At 45.2% G+C, this 24,273-nt stretch overlaps 1 protein-coding gene across 1 annotated transcript; it reads right to left on the bottom strand.

Moving 5' to 3' along the window:
- Positions 1-17,566: 17,566 nt before the first annotated feature.
- LOC310713873 (cation channel sperm-associated protein 2-like) lies at positions 17,567-20,098 on the bottom strand. The gene has a single exon (XM_083518433.1). The coding sequence runs from the start codon at positions 20,062-20,064 to the stop codon at positions 18,577-18,579; it is 1,488 nt and encodes a 495-aa protein (XP_083374559.1). The 5' UTR covers positions 20,065-20,098; the 3' UTR covers positions 17,567-18,576.
- Between the last annotated feature and the right edge of the window lie 4,175 nt (positions 20,099-24,273).

The following is a 24,273-nucleotide window of genomic DNA, read 5'->3' as shown; positions in this document are numbered from 1 at the left end:
AATATTTAGAAATCATTCCTTGGTCAAGAAAAAGAGTGTGGCCTTGTGGGTATCTCTGCCTTTTCCGGGGGAATAGCTAAATCCTAGCCTTCTGCTTGGTTATGCTCTACCGGGAGAATTTCTGTCTGCAAGTCTGTGGATTCAGCTTGTAGAGGGGGGGAATTGCCAGGTTAACGGGACACACCCTTCTCCCTGGGTTGTGGCTCTGGGTTCCCCTGAACAAAGGGAGTGGTGGCAGCCCTACCGGTGTTATTTCGGCCTGTGTTTCTGAAAAAAGTAAACCTTCGCCAGCCAGCCTGCTCACGAAACCTGTTCTGGCCGGAGAGCAAAGACAGGTGAGGGAGGGGCAGTTGGGGGCGAAGGATTACCACATATGCAATTTATTTTTTTGAAAGAACACACACATAAATTCTTGTGTGTTTTAAAGTTCATGTCTCTCAGCCTAAACTACCTCACAGGGTTGTTGTGTGGATAAAATGAGGAGAGGGATAATCATGTAACCACATTGGGCCCCTTGGAGATTAGGTGGTTATCAATGCAAGAAATGAAATACGTTTGAATTTACACCTGCCATCAGTAGAATAGCCGTAACGATGGACCTTATTTTAGATGTCCCTTCTGATGCCCTGTAAACTGGCATCTGGGAAGATGCATGCATCTGTAAAATCAACAAGCGGTTTTTGCTTTCAGAAAAGCCAGGGATTAGTCAAAAAGTTGCTCAAGCCGTGGAGGGAGGCAACATCCCCATCTGACCTCCATCCTTCAACATAAATCCAAGCGGACCTCACAGTGTGTCAAAATGGTGCATCACAGCTCGTTCAGTGGCTTGGAATGGACTATCAATGATTCATGGGTGAGAGATCTTTCATTTCCTATTAACTATACCAAAAGGAACTACGTTATACCCCTTATCATGGGACAAACAAGGGAAGGCATCTTCTGATGATATCTGGCTGACTTAGGTAAGAGAATTCTGGGCTAGATGAATCACTGGCAAGTTATTCTGAACTTTGCATCATGTAGCTCCTAACAGCTCCAGCCAATTTCACCAGAACATCACCATTTACAGGAGGAACTGTTGTTCCTGAAACTGTTTGTGAGACATCGGGTCTGAGATGTGGAGTTCTTATTTCCTTAAGCATTTTTGGAATGTTATATGAAAACCAATATAGAGCTGCATATTTTTGAGGAAGGGTTCCGCTCCAGCTCTAAGTAAAACTTTAATAAGCTTAATTCACAGAGCACTCCAAGGACTCAGCTAAACTGCTAAAGAAAAAGCGATTTTTATGCTTTGTATGTGCAGTATAACATTGTGCTGCCAGATGGCGACGTGGAGTCCCGTTTTTATCTACCTGTTTTCCCTGTTTAAATTTACAGTTCTTTAAACTGAAATGTTTCTTTGATCAAGCCCAAATAGGTATCTTTTCATGTCCCAAAGTGCTGCAAATTCTGCTTTTTGCAGTATGCCAGGGGATGTTGTATTTTCATTTATAGGCACTGTAATCCTTCTTATATTACTTAAGTTGCCTTTCCCGCTTCGTGGATGATTTATGGCAGAGGCATACGCTCCCATTGGCCTCTCTTACAATGATTAAATTGGAATATAATAACCCATCACTCTGAGTATATTGCCTAAATATAAGTTCATGGGAAATTTGAGTCTCCCCCATTCACAATAAGGATGATGGTAATGAAGATAGGGCAATAGCTGCGGTTGATGCTTACATGCACCTGATGAAGGCAGGAGTACCCTTCCCACACAAGCTCAGGAGGCACTCATTTGTCTTCATCTTGGTGGAAGGACTACACCTGGCTTGAAGGAGTGTCCTTATCTCGAAGGAGTGTTCTTACTTTGCAAGCTCCTTCAGTACCAAGGAGTCAGCTCCACCACCAGCAGGCCTTTTCATAGCTCAGCCAGTAGAGCAGAAGGCTGTAAACAGAGATTTGAGGCATCTGTGGGTGCAAAGAGCTCAGAATGGAAGCAGAAGCATCATTTTTACAGGTTCAAGTCAAGGAGCACTGTACCAGATTGGTTGCACCCCCAGTGCTGCTGTTGAGAAGAGGAAGCTGCAAATAGTGGAACGGACTACCTTGGAAAGTGATACACTCTTCTTCATTGGAGGTTTTTAAGCAGAGGTTGGATGGCCAGCTGACATGGATGCTTTAGCTAAAATTTCTGCATTTAAGGGGGTTGTAACAGATGACCCTTTGGGTCCCTTCCAACTCCACTGTTCTGTGATTCCATGCCTGTTATAATTTGGCTGGTTTCTTATATAGGGACACCTCTCACAAGTATATTGTGTGGACATCAAGTGAATCCTTTTTTAACTTTTAAAAAAAGAGGTAAAGGACCCCATCTCACTTCAGGCTGAGGGGGCCGGTGTTTGTCTGCAGACAGCTTTCCAGGTCATATGGCCAGCATGACTAAACCTCTTCCGGCGCAATGGGACACCATGACAGAAGCCAGAGTGCATGGAAATGCTGTTTACCTTCCCGCCACAGTGGTACCTATTTATCTACTTGCACTGGTATGCTTTCGAACTGCTAGGTTGGCAGGAGCTGGGAGAGAACAATGGGAGCTCACCCATTGTGGGGATTCGAAATACTGACCTTCCAATCAGCAATCCCCAGAGGCTCCGTGGTTTAGACCACAGCTCCTCACATTCCCTTTTTTTACCTACCCAAAGCCTGTAAAACAGAACTCAAAACAGGGATTTATATTTGGATCAGAGCTGAATCAGGCAGTCTACAAAGTGCTTTAATCCAAATCAGACTATTTCCAAAGCACAAAACTGAGGTCTGAACTGAAACTTGTAGTTGGGGCACACCCTTAATTTATGTTCCTAGTTCAAGTAGCCCAGAATGATTCAAGAAGTTGGATAATCATTCATGTAGTTCATGATCTCCCTCATAGCCTTTTGTTTACTTGCTCTTGATTACTCTGGAACTTCTCAGTTACTCCTTGAATAGGCTGGCTCTTTATGGATCAATTCACCAGCTGTCTTCCTTCCCCCGTGTTTTGGTTTCCAGACAATCTACCATCTGAGATCATTGATCATTTGCCCTTGGCCATAATCTTTTCTGCTTGACAGGCTTTCGGCAAGGTATCTAGCCTACTCATCTCCCTGTATACAAACTGCATGCCGCTTTGCCCAGAATACTCCAGTGGCCTTCTCAAGTTTGTGTGTGTAACGGCAGATGGTGCTAACATATGGAGTAGCAGTCAGGAGTAGTAGGGAATTAAGAAACGTCATCCTCCGATTGGTGCTCAAGCTTTGCAGCTCTGTCCGAGAGCTTTCCAGCAGGGTGGGGGAAGTGATCTAATTCAAATTTGCAGGAACGCTAAGAAGAGGCATTGATCCAACACATTTTTTGGAGTGCTGGATGTAATGCACAGTGCTTTCCTATAAACATGTTGGAAGGAAAGAGTAAGAGACAGTGAGAGAGCCAGAGGACTAGACATAGAAATATATATAGGGTAATAAGCAACTAAGTCTTGTTCACAGCAGACTCACTGAAATTAGTGGATATGACTAAGTTAGATCTTCTCTGACAAAACCACCCTTATATTTTATTACTCAGTTTGGAGTCTGGAATGATGTTTGTCCCCAGTTAGACCAACCAGGTGCCCTGGTTTCCTTTTTTACTTGAATGTAACCACTTTGGCTGTAGTGTTCAACTGCCTTCTTCTGAAATTTCATACTATTGTTCCATCTCTCATCAGTACTGTCTGCTCTGATAGGCAACAGTTCGCTGAGGCTTCAGGCAGGGTCTTCCTCAGCCCCAACTATCAGGGATCCCGTTTTAAGAACATAAAATCCATGTTAAAGCAGATCAAAGGCATGTCTAGTCCAGGCATATCTTGCAGTGGACAACCAGATATGAGGAACGGTTGAAGGAGCTGGGTATGTTTAGCCTGGAAAAGAGGAAACTGAGAAGAGGTATGACAGCCATCTTCAAATATCACAAGGGCTGTCACATGGAAGAGGGAACAAGTTTGGCTTCTCCTGCTCTGGAGGGCATGACTCAAACCAATGGCTTCAAGTTACAAGAAAGGAGATTCTGACTAAACATGAATCTATGATTCCATGATTTAAAAAATACATCGTTTCATCACTTTGGTGTTCGTTTTCCTGGGCTTCTTTTGGGGGGAAAGGTGGGATAGTGCCTTCAATTAAATAATATCTGGAAAGGATGCCACTAATGAGCTGTAGAGCTGAGGTAATCAGAAATTCACGTGTCTCTTTATGGACAAGATCCATGAATTTCCATTTTGCATACTACACCAAAAGTACAGAATTCAAAGGGTTAGATGTGCTTTTCTTGCAAGGCAGTTGTGGGAACTGACTTTCTGTCTGATATCTGTGTAATTTCCCTCTCTTTTTTTTTTTTAAAAAAAACACCTTCCAGCATCAACATTTCAACAACTTCTCTAGGCAAGTTGTTCCTTTGACTGGCTCCATGTACAGATCTTCCCAGAAACAAAATCGATGGTGTCCAAACGCTCCCAGATCAATATTCTCTCCGCCTCTTAACTTATGCTGTTTTATACTTTTCTCGAGCTGCTTTGTGCTTCCCAACAATTACCTGTTTTGAGACTTCAAGCTATTTTATTTTCAAAGATTAGAAACATCCATAACTGAGATCCAGTGGGTGGAGTTTAGATACAGCTGTCCTCTTTCAACCAAGCGGATTCAAAGTGGTAGCCAAAAAGGCAATGATAAAAGCAGCACCCCTTCTGAAGTATTTCTGATTCCTTTATTATTATAACTCAGTATTTTAGGGTGTCAGCAGCTACGCTTTGGAACTTCCCTGCCTATTGATATCAGTGAGGTGCCTTCACTGTACTCTTCTCAGCACACATTCTTCTTTCGACAAGCCTACCCAGATGTTTAGAAAGTTAGTGTGAATTTAATTCATTTTTAGTCTATTGTTATTTTAGTCTTTGAAAGTTTTAAATTATTGTTTGCTAATTTTTCTTATTGCTCATATTATTGCTTTATCTTTTCTGTAATCGAGCGAAATATGCCTTTACTGAATAATAAATAATAAACAGATAACCGTGTGAGGGGAATCAGAGCTTACAGGGTTAAACAACTCAGAGTCCAGTGTCCTGCCTACTGGGGAGGGGTTTCCCACATCCGGGAACTTGTTCTTTGTTCTGTGTGAGTCTGCTTTCGGTTTTGGCCGAGACAAAGGGAGTCGCAATGTTGGTCGCTCCTGGAGCGGATGATTTATTTCTGTTGCTGTACATAATAAAGCTTCTTAGAGATTAGAAAGAAGCCGCGTACACACAGTTTTTTGCACGCTTGCACACAAAGGCATGGGACGCGGGTGGCAATGTGGGTTAAACCACAGAGCCTAGGACTTGCCGATCAGAAGGTCGGCGGTTCGAATCCCCGCGACGGGGTGATCTCCCATTGCTCGGCCCCTGCTCCTGCCCACCTAGCAGTTGGAAAGCATGTCAAAGTGCAAGTAGATAAATAGGTACCGCTGTGGCGGGAAGGTAAACGGCATTTCCGTGCGCTGCTCTGGTTCACCAGAAGCGGCTTAGTCCTGCTGGCCACATGACCCGGAAGCTGTACGCCGGCTCCCTCGGCCAATAAAGCGAGATGAGCGCTGCAACCCCAGAGTCGGCCATGACTGGACCTAATGGTCAGGGGTCCCTTTACCTTTACCTTTACAGAAAGGCACAAGATGTGTTTACTCTGCTACACGTCCGGTAAAACTGAGTGGTAGCCAAAGTGTGCCGTACCTAATTACTCCACAAACCATTGTTGTTGTTGTTGTTGTTGTTGCTGTTGCTGCTGCTGCTGCTGCTGGCCTCCACTTGTCTCGAGAGACAATGGAGTGCATTTCCAGGGGTGAAACCAAACCTCTGTGCTTAACAGCACCAAAGTAACCTCCCTGGGGTGCATGCCTAGATAGTGTGTATGGAAGTCCTAGGCTGCCCAGATGAAGAAGAAGAAGAAGAAGAAGAAGAAGAAGAAGAAGAAGAAGAAGAAGAAGAAGAAGAAGAAGAAGAAGAAGAAGAGGAGGAGGAGGAGGAGGAGGAGAAGTTTGGATTTGATATCCCGCTTTATCACTACCCGAAGGAGTCTCAAAGCAGCTAACATTCTCCTTTCCCTTCCTCCCCCACAACAAACACTCTGTGAGGTGAGTGGGGCTGAGAGACTTCAGAGATGTGTGACTGGCCCAAGGTCACCCAGCAGCTGCATGTGGAGGAGCAGAGACACGAACCCAGTTCCCCAGATTACGAGTCTACTGCTCTTAACCACTACACCACACTGGCTGACAAGACCCTCCCCCTCATGGCCTCACTGATGTGGCCCCAGCTTGGCTGCAGGAGTTGCTGGAAGGAGACATACAAGACGCCATCCAAACATGATAGGGATTCTCCTTCAGACTTGTGTAGGGTTTACTCGTTAGCCATTTCTTTTCCCAAAGATATTCCCCAGGGCAGCAGAGGTTTAGGATTAGAGTTTTCTTTCTCTTAGATGGGCTTCCTTTGCCAGTAGACAAGTCCCATTTGCCCCTCACTTCCCAGGTGTGGGGAAGTGGACCTAACTGATAGTCCAGGTCCTTATTTCCCCCATCTCTCATGTGCCAACTTTCAACATTATAGAATGCCTGCACATTTTGAAATCAAACCCCTTCAGCCAAAGGTACAATGATTCTATCACGGGAGCCAGCAAAGCTCCCAGTGAGACCCAGTTGCAAAGGAACAATTGTAAGCTGCCAAAAGTTCACATATGACATCAGCCTGTGGGCTTTATCGGGACACGTCCCAATTGGTTAACAAGGCCATGTCCCCCCAAGGCATGTTCTCTTAACGCATACCTGAAGGTTCCTGTCCCCACCTTACCCCCGTTCCTTGGAAGGGCTCTTAATTTTATCCATGTGGAGTGTTTTGAGTTTCAAACAGGGCCATTAGAGGCAACAAGTTAGGAAGGTGAAGCCTAGTAAGTAAACCTGCTTACTGAGTGACAGGGACAAAACTTGTCAATCATGCATGGTTCAAGTACCCACTTCACACAAGTAAATGAAAAGATCTACAAATACTTTTGTCAGGAAGGCATCCCCTGGCACCTTATTGTTCTTCCTGGGTCTCATTTCACTCTGAAAACACCTAGCCTGGTCCCTTTGTCAGGGCTGTCAACACCTGGTTTGGCAGCTGGGAGTGGTAAACCTGAGTATGTGATGGTACATCTTGAGGATTATAGAGTCCCCTTCTGCCCCCGCACCCCATCCCGGTATCACAATTTTTTTTACCTTTTGGAACTAAATAAAAGCATCTATTTGGCTATTTTTGGTGAATTTCTGTGTTTCAGAAAATGGGATTTCCTTCCCTTATGATGGCGCTGGGAGCCCAGTATAATGGAGGGAAATGTATAGAAATAAGTTTGCATTTAATACTGTGGAGCAGAACAAGCTCGTATTTTATTTTATTTTATTTTATTTTATTTCATTTCATTTCATTTTACTTTATTTTATTTTATTTTATTTTACTTTACTTTACTTTACTTTACTTTACTTTACTTTACTTTATTTTATTTTCAGTGCAGCTCAGGTGGTTAAGAAAGCCCAACAGAGACTCCATCTCCTCAGAGTATTGCGAAAGAATGATGTCAATCAACTTTTGATGATCTCCTTCTACCGGTCCACAACAGAAAGTGTCCTTTCATACTGTATCACGGTGTGGTACACTGGTTTGACATCAGCTGATAGGAAGTGCCTACAGAGGGTGGTGAATACAGCACAAGATATTATGGGCTGCCCCGTGAATCTGCTGGATGACATCATGGAAGAACACTGCCTCAGGAGCGTGAGGAAAATTCTCAGGGATGATTCACACCCTGGCCGGCACTTTCTTGATCTCCTGCCCTCGGGCACAAGATATAGAAGCATGATTAGTCGTACCAACAGAGTAAAGAATAGCTTCTATCCATGGGCTGTTAGGCTGCTGAATGAAAAGATAACAACAGGGCAACTGACGTTTGGGTTTGGTGTGTGTGTGTGTGTGTGTGTCAGTAAACGAGGGGAATTAAGACTAAGAGAGCTGAGTGGGGGGTGCTCGTGTAATCTCACTGTATACAAGTTGTACAAGTGACAATAAAGTATTTCAAATTTCAAATTCTGGAGCTATAGCTGTTGTCAAGTCCTTACAGAGTAGAATGCTGGCCCAAGAGGCCAATGCTTCTGATGAATTGGTTGGGTACACTCCTCCCTTTGTCCGCAGCACTTGGTGTGGTAACTTATTCAAGAATAGAGGCACTTAAAATGAGTTTGAAATGGTCACCACCCTTATATGACAAACTTAGATCCATTGATTTCAGCAGGTCTGCTCTCAATATGACTTAGGCCAGGGGTCTGCAACCCGCGGCTCTGGAGCCGCATGTGGCTCTTTTACATCTTTGCTGCAGCTCCGGGGTGGATACTAGCGAGGGGAGGAGGCGCATTGTGCGCCCCGACACTCCTCACTGTGGCAGGCGCTGTACTGGCTGTGACGTCGCATGGGGGTGGTGCGTGTGTTAGTCACGCACCGTCCCGACGTCACCTTCCCGCCCGCTGTCAGATCGTGGCTCCGGAGATATATTTGTTTTAAATGTCGCAATGGTTTTGCGGCTCCCAGTTGTTGTTTTTTCTTCGGAAATGGGTCCAAGTGGCTCTTTTTGTCTTAAAGGTTGTAGACCCCTGACTTAGGCGGAATTTGACTGTCATGATTTCGTCCTTGGTTTTACCATTCTTCCTTGTGAACTGCTTTTAACATGACATATATGGGAAGGCAGGATAAATAAGTCAAGAATCTATAACAACTGGCCTTGTTCATATGATTTCCAAAGTGGTAATGGGAGGAAGCCACTGAGAAGAGGTCCCCATGACTGGAAAATATCAGTTGGGCCTTAATCTGCTGACACCCCCATTTTATGGGAGACACAAAGCTTCTTTTAAGAACACAGTGGAATCGGCAATTTCACACATACACCCCTATTCAAAAGACACTACAGAGAAACAAGGAATTCAGGATAATAACATCTTCCCTCCGGCTCTCAGGAGACACGCAGGAACGCAATCTGCTGTGTCGTGGTAGGACTGTTTAGAACGAAGTGCACAGTTTGAATATAAAACGCAAAATCATCTCATTGATGGACAACAATCAGATTACATGCAATGAGACTGGATTCCCCACCCACCCACCCCGGCTAATGAATTACAGAGAAAGAGACTCTTCGCATTCTTCAGACACATCCTCTCCTCTAAATAAGATACAATCCAGCATATTGAATTTTATGTACTTACCTGTGCACGCATAAAAAATTAGGAATTAGTGCCTGATCTTGGCTGTGTATGGTACTTAAACAGTTGCTCCTGTCAGTTATAATAATGCAGTGGGAAGGAGAATAGCACCCTGATAGGAGCTTTTGAGCTCAAAATATTTGTAACTCCAGGTTCCTTATTGCATTAACTACCTGGTTGTTTGACACTGATTTATTATCCAACTTTTCTTCCTCTCTGGTGCATATGCAAATCCTTTTACTACTCTAAGCATGCTTTCTTAAAATAATTCGCTGCTACCACTGCTGTTTTGAGAGAAAGTGAAACATTCATATTAAGGAACTGTTGGTTAGATCCAGCAAAGACGTTTTGCAAGCAAACTGACTTCTGATCAAGCAGTGGAAACTTTCCTACCTCTCTTCCACCTGTGGAAACCCCCCCCCCACTTCACAAATCTGTGCTCTGGGGGTTCCCCAAACCCTCTGTAGCAGTTGGGGAACTGGCACCAGGAAATAGGAAAGGAAGTGGAAGTTCTGTTGCATGAACTCTTAATTCATGTCTCTCTGTTCATGCAGTGACTCCATTAAATTCAACCTTATAATGAGCTGCATAAATTGAATCAAGTCATGGTGGCTTAGTTGATAGATTGCTGGATTTCAGCGGTGGAAATGAGGTGGGATTACTGTTAGACCCATCATTAGTGAGGCCGAGGGTCACATATGCAAGAACACAACATGAATACAATTCTGGTAAGAACCAGTTGAAGAGGAAATTAGTGGCTGATTGCTAAAGGGTAAAGCAACTCCATGGAAGGTACAAGGAGGGTTCTGACATCTAAAGTAAAAATGGGTTGAGTAAGTTGTATCCATAGCTGTCAACTTTCAGATTTGAAAATAAGGGATCAGCAGCCAAAATAAGGGATCAGCAGCCAAAATAAGGGATCAGCAGCCTCACCTGTCCCAGGCACTCCTGTCTTCCACTGCCTCCCGCAGTTTGGTCAAACTCATGCTGGCAGCTTCGAGAACACTGTCCAACTATCTCGTCCTCATGGTTCAATGTTACTAGTGAGCAAAGTTACCCAGTGTGGATTTGAATCTTGGTCCTAACTTTTGGGGTTAAGTTTCTATTTAGCTGTCCATTAATACTGACAAACCGTATCTCTCATTCATCTCTCAGATCCCCTTGTAAATCTAAAGTACTGACCTCACCACATCCTGCGGTAAAAAAATTCCCCAAGTTAATTACACATTGTGTGAAGGTAAGTTTGTGAAGCTACAGCACTCCTGCTATCAGCTTAAGAGACACATTCACGCTCTCTCTCTCTCTCTCTCTCTCTCTCTCTCTCTCTCTCTCTCTCACACACACACACACACACACACAGTAGAGCCCCTCCGAGCCAAAGGCCCAAAGGCAGAAAGCCCAGCCAGCAGCCAAACGAAGCCTCAAGCGGTGGTTCCCACAGCACAGCAACCCGGCAAAGGGATACAGCAGCAAGGAAAACCACACTGTCACCTCTCCGCTGGGAAGCACTGAAGCAAAGGCAAGCCCCCAGGCAACACGGCTGATTTGATCGGCACAAGGCATGCAAGCTCCACCCCCCAGTCATTCTCAGACTCCTTATTGGGCAGCCAAGCAACGCAGTTGAGGAGCCTCCCTGGCCGGCAGGGAGGGAGAGGAGCTGCTTCTTTTGAAATCTGGGAAATTTACGGGATATCAACAATCCGGGATAGCAGCGGGGAAAAGCGCTGGAATAAGGGAGTTTCCCGCCAAATAAGGGAACGTTGACAGCTATGGTTGTATCTCATGGACTGTGATTCGATGAGAGGTGGTGAAGCACTGGGATGGCAGAAGATGGTTGGATAGAGGATGAACAGCGAAGATGATACACAGTTGCCCACAAAGTTTGTGTCTCTGGTATCTGATAATGCTGCTGGAGGAGACTCTTGAGAGTCCCATGGACTGCAAGAAGATCAAACCTATCCATTCTGAAGGAAATCAGCCCTGAGTGCTCACTGGAAGGACAGATCCTGAAGCTGAGGCTCCAGTACTTTGGCCACCTCATGAGAAGAGAAGACTCCCTGGAAAAGACCCTGGTGTTGGGAAAGATTGAGGGCGCAAGGAGAAGGGGACGGCAGAAGATGAGATGGTTGGACGGTGTTCTCGAAGCTACAAACATGAGTCTGACCAAACTGTGGGAGGCAGTGGAAGACAGGAGTGCCTGGCGTGCTCTGGTCCATGGGGTCACAAAGAGTCGGACACGACTAAATGACTAAACAACAACAACAAAATCAAGGAGAGGGTTTTCAAACCTGTTTTCTCCAGTGTTGTTAGCCTGTAGCTCCCATCAACCCCAGCTAGCTTAGTCAATAATCAGGCATACCTTCTGAAATATACTCGGAGTTGAGTGTGGATTTCATGCTCTTTATTCAGCTCAACAACATCTGATAATGCATTGCATGGTTGCCCCTTCTGATGGGACAGTCTGCCAAATGTCAGAAAGAATAGGTGAATCAGTTCTCCTTCAGGGGCAGATTATGTCATTTTGGGGTGGGTAACATAGGAATCAGGGCAGGGGCAGGGCATGGGGGAGTAGAGAATAAATTCTCAAGGAAAAACGGGGTGGGGTGGTTTTTTCCCCACCGCAGGAATAATCCTTCCAGGGCCATCGATGGGGACAGGCTTCTGCCTCCCCTTCATGGATTTTGGGGGATACAGTCTCTTCTCCCTGGAAAAGTGCTTCATTAACTCTGAAATTTTGGATCCCCTCCAAACTGATGCCAAAGTTTTGTGCTTGTTTTCCACCAACCTATGGGAGAGAAATATATGTCCATTGACTTGCATAGGGGGTTATAGAAAGACCCACAGGAAAGACTGAGGGTGGGGAAAATCTCACCCTTCCAGCAAGAACCTTGTTACCCCAAGAGTGGGCAATGGAGTTTGTGGGGAGCTTCTTTCAATTGATTTTCGCAGGGAACGGCATAGATCCATGTGAAAAAAAAATAATCACTGTTTTTAAGTTCTCCAAATCACTGTGATTGGAGTGCCCTGGGGAAATAATTCACTATGATTAAAGGCTAGACCTGTCCATCACGGCAACTCCCTATGCCCCTATAAATATCACTTTAAAGCACACACACACACACACACAAACAACCTTGATTGCAATCATAACCGTGGCCACATGTGAACTGCTGCCTCTGGTGCCAGAACATAAATGCTATGTTTAAACACAGAGCTTCACATGTGACTAAAAATATATATAATTAGTAACCAAGGCAACTAACTGTGATGGAACCTTGCTTTTAATAGCAAATACCAAAATAAGCTTTTTAGCGGTGCTTAAGGAATCTCTTCTGTGCATAGTATGCAAATTTAGATCATGCTGAGAGAGATGGAGGGGCAATTAAAATCAACATGTCAAGTGCTGTTTGGATAACAAATCTTTTGGGCCTCGCATATGCAATTCAAAAACCAAGCCACTTGCGCTAGGATGAAGAAGCCAAGCGCACAAGGACCAGCGCTGTATTCATAAACTAGATGCAAGAATATCAGAAGCTGTGCTTTACCATATCAGATAATTAGCTGGCCTAACTCAGTATGGTCTGGGCCACAGTCCCTTCTGGAAAACTTTCTGAGGACTACATGCCACTGATGGAGAGGGCCAGAGATACTTGCACACTGCTCCGATAAGGCAATTGAGAGGCATTTGAATAAGTTAAAGACACATCCTAGCCATGAAAATACATTTTGTTAGGGATGCACAGCTGGGACGTAGCCTTGGGCAGGTTCGAAGGACCAGGTAGAGAGACCTGGAAGACCACATTTGGGCCCGAGACACAGAGCCATAGCTAGGTGATCTTGCGCCCCTGGCAGAACTGTCCAGATTGCACCCCCCTAGCCACTGACAAATTAGCACTTCTTTCCACCTCTCCTCCAAACCCCCCCCCATTCAATTCACCCTTTATTTAAAACCTTTTCTTATGAGGCAATAATCAATATTTTTTATTTATGGACATATCTATGGACATACTTTTAGCCGATTTCGTGCCCCCGCCCCTCACTTGTGCCCCTGGTGGGGTCCTATCTCACCACCCCCTAGCAATGGCCCTGTCTAGACCCCAGGTTCCCCACCCTTGGTTTACACCCTTGGTGTTCAACTGATGGGTTGGGATGCACCACAAGGTCACAGCCTGATCTAAGGTGGGTTGTCACAGCAGCACTGCAACCATATAGATATATGGGTTGGTTGGTTGGTTGGTTGGTTGGTTGGTTGGTTGGTTGGTTTAAAAAAAGATGTTGGTCCCCATATGCATACAGTGGTACCTCGCAAGACGAATGCCTCGGAAGATGAAAAACTCGCAAGACGAAAGAGTTTTTTGTTTTTTGAGTTGCTTCGCAAGACGAATTTCCCTATGGGCTTGCTTCGCAAGACGAAAAACGAAAAAAACGAAAACGTCTTGCAAGTTTGTTTCCTTTTTCTTAAAACCGTTAATACCCAGGGTGACTTCGAGGAGCAACTCATAGCACGTGGTGTGGTAGCCTTTTTTGAGGTTTTTGAAGACTTTGGTGATTTTGAAGACTTTGGGAAACCGTGCTTCGCAAGACAAAAAAAATCGCAAGACGGAAAAACTCGCAGAACGAATTAATTTCGTCTTGCGAGGCACCACTGTATTTAGGTTCAAGATGGGTCCAAGGCTTGGAAAGGTTGAAGACCACTTGCCTAAACCAGTCCATTGCCAGAAGGCTGCACATGACTTCCGCTTCCATTGGTCTGACCCTCCCCCCAAGTCATGAGAGAGAAGATGGATGAACAGGTGGAAGTGCGGAACGGATGAAGGAATGGATGAGAGGGTGGATTTGTGTGTGTGAGAGAGGGGGGAGTGTCCTATCCATATTTTGACAGATTAAACTCCATGTTCTTCCAAGGAAATTCTGCAGTGTCCTGTGAAGGAGACAAAAAACCCAAAACAGAAGCCTCTTTTGCAAGAAAAGAAAACTTTTTAAACAGGTTTCAGCAGAGTACAGGTTTTGGGTGGACACGTGAGCTACCCTAGTACAAAGCAGCTTCCAGTAATAGTAATAGTAGCGATGTATGGAAGTGAGAGCTGGACCATAAAGAAGGCTGATCGCCGAAGAAATGATGCTTTTGAATTATGGTGCTGGAGGAGACTCTTGAGAGTCCCATGGACTGCAAGAAGATCAAACCTCTCCATCTGAAGGAAATCAGCCCTGAGTGCTCACTGGAAGGACAGATCCTGAAGCTGAGGCTCTAATACTTTGTCCACCTCATGAGAAGAGAAGGCTCCCTGGAAAAGACCCTGATGTTGGGAAAGATTGAGGGCACAAGGAGAAGGAGGTGAAAGAGGACGAGATGGTTGGACAGTGTTCTCGAAGCTACCAACATGAGTTTGACCAAACTGTGGGAGGCAGTGGAAGACAGGAGTGCCTGGCGTGCTCTGGTCCATGGGGTCACAAAGAGTCGGACACAACTAAACAACAACAAGAAGAATTGGAAGGAACCCTGAGGGTCATCCAGCCGAACCCCTGCAAAGCAGAAATCACAACAGAAGCATCCGTGATAGATAACCATCCAACCTCTGCTTAAAAACAATAATAATAATAATGTGAATAATCAGTATTTGCTTGAAATGGTTAGTGAATAAGATTTTAGCTCATAATGTCCATCTCCTTTTATCTCATTTTGAATTTAATGGGTGGCGTGGCGTGGCGTGGCCTTTTCTCATGCAGGATTTCAGCTGATCAGCTTTATAATTGCTACACACCTTGTAAATGGAGCTATTCTCCACAGGGGGTTGGAGATGGTGACTCTGTACACGCTCTTCTCCTTTGTTTTTAAATCACTCACATTTTGTTTCAGATGGGGTTTATGAGGCTTCCCTTTTGCTCTGGTAATGATTTGTTGTTCAATTGTGTCTCATCCGGCTATTATCTTCAAAGCGCCTTGAGATGCAGCACATGAAAGCTGCTCTCACAAGTGGTTTATGGAACGGAATGAGAATTCAGGTATCAACAGACTGCGATTAATGGGCCTGCACTAAATAATCAGAGTGTTCCTTCCTTCCTTGAAATCAGCAGTGGTGTCAGGCATCTAAGGAATGGAAAACCTGCAAACAAATGTCGTACATGAGGTGGATCTAAACCTTGCTGATGTCCAGGTCACGCATTTCACCTGCCTTATAAGAGCTGATTGGTGACATTATTTGTCAACATATGAGATGAGAGCTGTAGGCAGTGAAATAACAGAGCCATTATCACCCACTGCAAATCAAAAGAAACCACAGTCATCTTCCAAAGGGGAAGATAGTGGAACCATGCCATCACTCCTGATTTTAACTGACATTGATTGGCAAGTGAAATTAAAGCCTCCTCAAGCCCTGCTGAAGCTAGGGCTAAACTACACTCTTGTTGTAAGACTAGGCGCAGGTGGCACTGTGGTCTAAACCACTGAGCCTCTTGGGCTTGCTGATCAGAAGGTCAGCGGTTTGAATCTCCGCAATGGGGTGAGCTCCCTTTGCTCTGTCCCACCTTCTGCCAATCTAGCAGTTCGAAAGCACACCAGTGGAAGTAGATAAATAGGTACTACTGCAGCAGGAAGGTAAAACGCATTTCCGTGCGCTCTGGCTTCTGTCACGGTGTTCCGTTGCACCAGAAGCAGTCTAGTCATGCTGGCCACATGCGACCCCATAATCACTTTTGACTGGACTTAACCACCCAGGGGTCCTTTAACTTTACCTTTACATTTCCACACCCCCCCCCCGACACTTGCGTATGCTGTTTGGGGCTGTTGAGAGTCATATTTGCTACCTGTATTTTAATGAACATTGGGAGACACAAGCATAATGTCCTGAACCCCTGGCCTACCTGGCAGTAAGTCAGTATGTCAAATTCCCAGTCCAGGGTCAATCCAGGTGTCCAAAGTCCAAAACAGAGCACTGTCCTACAGACATCTGGAACATCCAATGTGAGAGTCAGGGACTGGGCGGGTGAGAAGAAGTGGAGACCAGGAAGCTTGCAGTCAGGGGCCAGATGATGGGAGTATGGAGCCAAAATTATATCATTTGTGCTAGATTCTACAAGGAGGTTCTTGGGCTCTTGTGCAGGTCTTAGCCTTTGTAGGAAGAATGGGAAGACCTGTGGCCTATGGGATTTGCTGGACTACAACTCTCATGAACTCAAAGCCACACACAGGTTCCCCATTTATCCATGAATTCAAAAACAGATGCCATGAAGTATAGCTGAATTTCAAAATTAGAGGTGTAGTGTCAATCTGGTATGTAAATCTTTCCCTGTCTGTAGACAATAACTAACGTGCAGAGAATATTTTTTTTGCGGGGGGAGAGGGTTAGAGAGGAAAAAGCAATGGCACTCTGCACATGTGTAAAGGCACACTTTCCTAAGCACATGCTGTACAAGTCTTACGGTGATGAGAAAAGCAAGGTTGAAAATTGCAGCCCTACCAAGTCAAAGAATTATCAGCTGCCGCCCATCCAAGTCATGAAAACATATAAATAAGGAATAGGGAATCTGTGGCCCTCCAGATCTTATTGGACTAGAACTCCCATCAGCCCTGGCCAGTATGGTCCATGAGGGTTGGTAGAAAAGCCTCAGTAAATTCAAGGAAATATAAAGTGTGGGGGGGACAGGCAAGAGTGTGTTTGAGATCTTGAGATGGTTGTTTTTTTTTTAATTGCCTGACATTTCTGGTGGGAGGGCTGTGTCTCAATAATTCCTGTAGACCAGCCCCCATGGACCTGGACCCCACAAAGCTCAAATGTTGCCTCTCACTTTATCAGCCCCCCCCCAACTCTGGTCATCTGGCCAGGCCCAAATATGTCTTTCTAACATGTATGAAAACCAGAGTGAACAGAATCAGTGCCTTTAGAGGTGTCATTTCCCTTCTTTACTGTCTCATTTCTTCCATTTGGTCTTTGATGATGCAGATTAACCTCTCCATTTTCTTTTGGAGTAATATATCTAATCCTGTGTTCTTTTTTTTACTTCTTCTGGATTGGATCCACAGTTCCCCTTCCTCTGATGGATGCACTTTCTTTTCTAATGGGAATCTTCCTTGGATGCAAGTGGTCCTTCTGATGAACAAGAAATGCTCCTTCCAACAGAGAAAGAGAACCTTTGGATCCAAGCCATCATATTTTGACTTGTTCTTACCAATTTTTTAAGCTGCCTTGCGCCTCGAATGAACAATTCATTGAATCGATTTAAATAAATACTTAAAATAAGAATTCAGGAAGAAAGGCAATACCATAATCAATCATTTTAAAGCTGGAAACATTTCATTAATTAACAGCAAACATCCTTCTACTACGGATGTAACTGATTCTATCAACTTGCAATAAAATTGTGTATGTGGCTATGTGTTCTCAGAATAAGGGAGTTATTTGCAACCTTTCTGTAAGACTGCCCTTATGTTTTTCAGGAGGATAGATTTGTCAGTCATTTACTAGGGTACTAATTAGGAATTTGTTGGTATCACCCATACTGGTCAAATGTGTACCATTGCTTCAGCTACAACATACTCTTTGAGCTCAGTATGGTGGGTTTCAGTTGCTTGATGGACTCCTTGGTTTTGCAACAACAGGTAGGGAGTGTGGTCAAGGAGAGAAAAGGAAATGGGGTTGTGGTTCACTGAGATGTTGAAGGGACACCGTGTCACCTACCAGACATCAACGGCCAGCTCAAGTGGATGAAGAAGGAAATGACTTTTGGTTCCTAAGAAGCTTCACCCATCTGACAGGAATAGAACAGGTAAGAAATGGAGCAAACTAGCACTTCCCAGCTCACCGTTTGGTGAGTGGAAAAGGAAGGGCATGGACCAGTCAATCCTCTGATCCAGAAGCCAGAGTGAGGTTTCCTCAACAGGAAACAGAGGTGTTCATTCCATTGCCTCCCCTAAGGAAGGATATCCCCAGCGTTCAAGCAGGTCACTCCTAGCTTATTGCAAGACACTTATGGTAAATTAATAAAAAGTTGGCTCTTTAGTCCATTGTTGTGTCTTAGGCCAACTTTCTGGGGTATGGAAGATTTTATTCTTGTAGAGCAAATATTACATATGTGCACAACAGATGTCTGTCTGGCCCACAGGAAAATGTGGCATTTGAGGGTGCACCCTGGTGTGCCTTGCTCACCAATGCTATGAAACCCTAGAGACATCAAAAAGTGTCCAAAACCTGCAGACCGGGTGGTTTTGTGATCTTTCCTTGCAGTTCTAGTCTAATAGAAGCAGAAGTCCACACTTGCATCTTCTTGTTCCTTCAGAAGCCATCACTCCTTGTCCTCCAGGTTTGACAGAGCCAAGACGGCATAATTCTGCAATTGTTTGCGCTCATCCAGGTTATACTGCAGCTTCTCCAGCAGCTCAAAGTAGCGGAAGAGGGCGTGACGCGGCCAAATGACCTGCTCGTCATTAGTAGCCTCGTATAGCCCTGGCAGGTTCTTGTGGACATATGTTTCCCAATCCAGAGGCCCAGCCTCGACTTCTGGTATGCTGTATATTGTGGATGGCCCCATGCTCATTTTGTCCTGTCCCTGGGGTGAGCTGTACTTCTTTTCCAGCAATTCCATCTTAAATTTGTCAGCTTTCTGCTGAGTCTCAATCTGCTTCATTTCTTCACTCAGTTCATTCCGAATGGTCTGGAAATTGGTGACCATGGTGGCCACCATGAGGTTTCTGAAGATGAATGCCCCAATGAGGAGCCACAAGCAGATAAACAAGCCACTGATTGCTTTGTTTATCTCTGGGACCTTCCACGTGTCCTGCAGCAGAGCATACCAATGGTCCATGGTGAAGAGAATGAAGATGGTCACCAGTGAATTGGGCATGTCTTGAAAATACATGTTGTACTCTAGGTCGTCCAGGTTTGAGCGAGTGTAGCTCTCAAAGAAGAAAATGCCTGATACGGCAAAAATATAGAAGAAGAAGACGAGGAGCACCAGGATGAAGCTCATGGCTTTCATTGCTTTGAAGAGGGCCATAATGAGGATCCGGATTTGCCGGAGTCTAGGGAAGAGCTTTAAGCATCGCAGCACACGGCAAACTTGGAGGAAGTATGTGACGGCCTTGCTGTGTTTCTTTTCAACAAGGAGTATCAACTCAGGGATAAAGGATATGATGGTGACTGTGCAGTCAAAGACATTCCAGGAGTTCTTAAAGTAATCCTGAAAGCTAACAGCCCAGTTCAGCCCAATTTCCACCAAAAAGATGAGGACAATGGCCCAGATGATCACCTCCATTGCTATCTTCATTTTCACAAAGTGGTCCTCCAACTTATCCCTTATTTCTACTAAGATCATGAGGACCACCATGTTCAGGCAGATGAGGAAGATCATGAAGACTTTGAAGATTTGGCTGTTCAGGACTGAAGAAGCCCAAATGGCAACAGGGGGCCAGCGGCTGCAGCGCACGCGGATACGGTTACGGCAGCGTGCTTCTCGGGTAATCACGACATTCCGTTTGGGCGCAACATTGAAGCGCACCAGCTGGTGATGGTCTGTGAGCATTATCTTCTTTAGCTTCCGGTGGTCCAGGAAATCTCGTATGTTATGGCGTGGAATAGCACTGCCTAGCCCCCGTAGATAGTCAATCAGATAGAAAGTGTAGATCAGCTTGGAGCGGATGGCATCTGCTCGGGGATGCAGTTCAAAGGGTACTTCATTTGTCTCTTTGGAAGCATGTGATGAGGGTGGGTGGTCCTCCATGACTCCTGCTGGCTCCTCCTGGTACGGCCCAGAGGAGATTGGAAGGTTCTTCATACAGCATAATAGACACTCAGTGGTGACCTCACAGTTGAGAGTATTCTCCTGGAGCAGTCAGAGCATTCCACTAGCCTGATTCTATTGGTATGCCTAGGACTGCAGTTCTTAGGGTCAATGCATGCAAGTTATATAATGGAATGCAGACATGAGCCAGTATATTGTCTAACCGCAGTGGTCCATGCACTGGTAACCTCGAGGCTTGATTATTGCAATGCACTTTATGTGGGCTACCCCTGTATCTGCTTCAGAACCTGCAGCTAGTGCAGAATGAAGTAGCCAAACTAATTACATGACTAAACTACTGGCAATATGTTGCTCCTCTGCTGTGGCAGCTGTACTGGTTGCCAGTTTCTTTTTCTGGACCAGGTTCAAGGTGTTTGTGTGAATTTCCAAAGCCCCAAACAGCCCAAGCAGAAAGGACCATCTGATCCCTTATGCTTCACCTCTGATGGGCACTTCTTGTAGTTCCCCACAGCCCTGAAGTTCAATTAGCCCTTGCTAGGGAATATTTATTGTGGCAGACCCTGACCTGTGGCAGAGCCTGACGTGTGGAGCCTAGACGTCTGGCAGGAACCTTCCCTGCCTTCTTTCAGATGCCTTCTACAGAGCTGTTCTACAATGAAACGCACAACATACATACATACATACATACATACATACATACATACTGTTATTCATATGCAACCTTTCCATAATTAAAACCATGCTCAAGGCCGCTTACAATGTGAAAAAAAAATACATAATTACAATTATAACGAAAGTGGTCACAAACAACATAAACAATAAAACATCAAAAGTTTGCAACCAAATTGGGGGGGGGGGGGAATCCACATAAATCATAATATCATCCAAAATAAAGATACAAAAATAAATGTCAATAACAGCAGCAACCATCCTCCACCAATCTACCTAAACAATTCACCAGTCCAAGAATCTATTCTGCAGCCTCAGCTTTTGTAGTTGGAGTCAATCAGGGCTCTGCCCTCTTAGCCCAGGTGGAAAAAGGCTTGCAAGGCAGGGAGGAGGAGGAGGAGGAGGAGGAGGAGGAGTTTGAATTTGATATCCCGCTTTATCACTGCCCTAAGGATTCTCAAAGCGGCTAACAATCTCCTTTTCCCTTCCTCCCCCACAACAAACACTCTTTGAGGTGAATGAGGCTGAGAGACTTCAGAGAACTGTGACTAGCCCAAAGTCACCCAGCACCTGCATGTGGAAGAGCAGGGAATCAAACCCGGTTCAACAGATTACAAGTCCACCGCTCTTACCCACTACACCACACTGGCAGGTCTTTCAGGTCTCATAGCCAAGATGCTCTACTTCAGAAGGTGGGGTACCTTCATTGGAGGTTTTTAAGCAGAGGTTTTTAAAAAAACAAAAAACAAAACTTTCAGGACCAGTGTTATATGGTCTCAGCGGCTGCGCTTAGTCATCAGTCTAGCTGCCACATTCTGGATTAATTGTAATTTTCAGGTCACCTTCAAAGGTAGTCCCATGTAGAGCGCATTGCAATAGTCCAAGCAAGAGTAACCAGAGCATGCACCAGTCTGGCGAGACAGTCCATGGGCAGGTAGGGTCTCAGCCTGCGTACCAGATGGAGCTGGTAGACAGCTGCCCTGGATACAGAATTGACCTGTGCCTCCATGGACAGCTGTGATTCCAAAATGACTCCCAGGCTGCGCACCTGGTCCTTCAGGGGCACGGTTGCCCCATTCAGGACCAGGGAGTCCTCCACACCAGCCTGTCCCCTGTCGCCCAAGAACAGTACTTCTGTCTTGTCAGGATTCAATCCATTAGCCACCATCCATCCTCCAACCACCTTCAGACACTCATACAGGACCTTCACCACCTTCACTGGTTCCAATTTGAAAGAGAGGTAGAGCTGGGTATCATCCGCATACTGATGAACACCCAGCCCAAACCCCCTGATGATCTCTCCCAGCGGCTGCATGTAGATGTTGAAAAGCATGGGGGCCAGAAACCCTGAGGGACCCCACAAGTGAGAGCCCAGGGGTGTGAACACTCATCCCCCACCACCGCTTTCTGAACACAGCCCAGGAGGAAGGAGCAGAACAACTGTATAACAGTGCACCCCGCTCCCAGCCCCTCTAGACGGTCCAGAAGGATGTTATGGTCGATGGTATTCAAAAGCTGCTGAGAGATCCAACAGAACTAGGAAACAGCTCTCACCTTTGTCCCTAGCCTGCCGGAGATCATCGACCAGTGCGATCAAGGCAGTTTCAGTCCCATGGTGAGGCCTGAATCCCGACTGGAAGGGATCCAAATGGTCCGCTTCTTCCAGGCGAATCTGAGCGACTATATCGGCAAAAAACTTTGCAAAATCATTGCAGGAGATCATGTGGCCACTACTGGGCCCCGATGGAGCAGGTGGTTCCACTAAATTGTGAACCACCTGAAAGAGTCTCCTGCTGCTGTTTTCTGCAGATGCAATAGAGGCAGTGAAGTAAGTCTTCTTCGCTGTTGCTATCGCCACTTGGTAGGCTCAACATTGAGCTCTAACCCATGTCCGATCAGCTTCAGGATGAGTTATCCGCCACCAGCGCTCTAGCCGTCTCAGCAATTGTTTCATTGCCCTCAGATCCGTGGAAAACCACGGGGCTGTATAGGGAAGCTTTTTAGTGTTTAATGTTAAGTTTTTATATATGTTGGAAGCTGCCCAGAGTGCCTAGGGCAGCCTAGTCAGATGGGTGAGGTATAAATAATAAAGTTATTATTGTTGTTGTTATGGAACAGGACATCCCAATTTCCATCACCTAAGAGATCTACAGCAAACCTTTTTAGAACTAAAATACCCAGCAGATGAAGTTAGACAACAGATCAACAGAGCCAGACTGATACCCAGAGAGAACTTGCTGCAAGACAGACCCAAAAAAGAAAATAATAGAACACCTCTAGTCATCACATACAGCTCCCAAGTTAAAACAGTGCAACGCATCATCAGAGATCTACAACCTCTCCTGGACAATGACAGTTCTCTTTCTCAAGCTCTGGGAGGAAGACCTTTCATTGCCTACAGACAGCCACCCAATCTTAAACAACTCCTAACCCACAATAATACTACAACCAGACTTAACACGGACACTGGCACCAGAGCCTGCAATAAACCCAGATGCCAACTTTGCTGCCACATACACCCGGACAACACCATTACTGGCCCCAACAACATCACACATACCATCTCGGGACTGTTTAATTGCTCATCGTCTAACATTGTGTATGCCATCAAATGCCAACAGTGTCCTTCAGCTCTATATATTGGACAAACAGGCCAAACCTTACGCCAAAGAATAAACGGACACAAATCTGTCATCAAGAATCACATGACAGAGAAACCAGTAGGAGAACACTTCAATCTCCCAGGACATTCTATACAAGATCTCAAAGTAGCTGTTTTACTACAAAGGAATTTCAGAAATAGACTGGAAAGAGAAGCTGCTGAGTTACAACTCATTACCAAACTTAAAACCATGGAGAGACCTGGCCTGAACAAAGACATTGGATTCTTATCTCATTATACATGACAAAGCCATTTCTCACCTTCTCACCCCTTGCTTTTTCCTGTAAGACCTATTGCAGTCGTTAAGAGTCGTCAACAGGCTCATCTCAGCTATCTGCCAATCACCCATTCCCACCACCCTTCTGAGTAATACCCCTCCCCACCTTCTCACTATATAGAAGGATCTGGCAACTTCTGTTTCAGTGTATCTGAAGAAGTGTGCTTGCACACGAAAGCTCATACCAAGAACTAACTTAGTTGGTCTTTAAGGCGCTACTGGAAGGAATTTTTTTGTTTTGTCCATCAGAGAAATGTTGGAGGGTATAGAGAAGGCTTCTAGTATCATTTGAATGTCACTGAGAAGCTCTCCTGCAGAATGCAGTTAAATAAGGGCTAAAGAAGTCTTATAATGGAATTGGCATGTGAAATAGTGTCTGTGTGTCATGAGTGGTCTAATAAAGGGTTTCTGTGAACCCAAAGAGCTCTTCCATGGAGTATGCCTGGTGCAACTCTACATGACTGCCTGCTCTCCTCTGGGCTCTTTATGGGGCAGACCTCACTGCAAGAGCCACTGTTCTGGGTGTGCCTGCTAACTAGAAGGAGGCAAGTTTATCTTTCACTCACTTCACTGCAGAGTTGCAGCAGAATAACTAGATCTCTAAGGAGACCATTGAGTCTCTGGATGAGTCATT

This window comes from Podarcis liolepis, assembly GCF_965112155.1.
Source record: "Podarcis liolepis genome assembly, chromosome: 8".
NCBI lineage: Eukaryota > Metazoa > Chordata > Lepidosauria > Squamata > Lacertidae > Podarcis > Podarcis liolepis.
The sequence above is the reverse complement of the archived record's forward strand: the minus strand, read 5'-3'. Positions and strand labels throughout refer to the sequence as shown.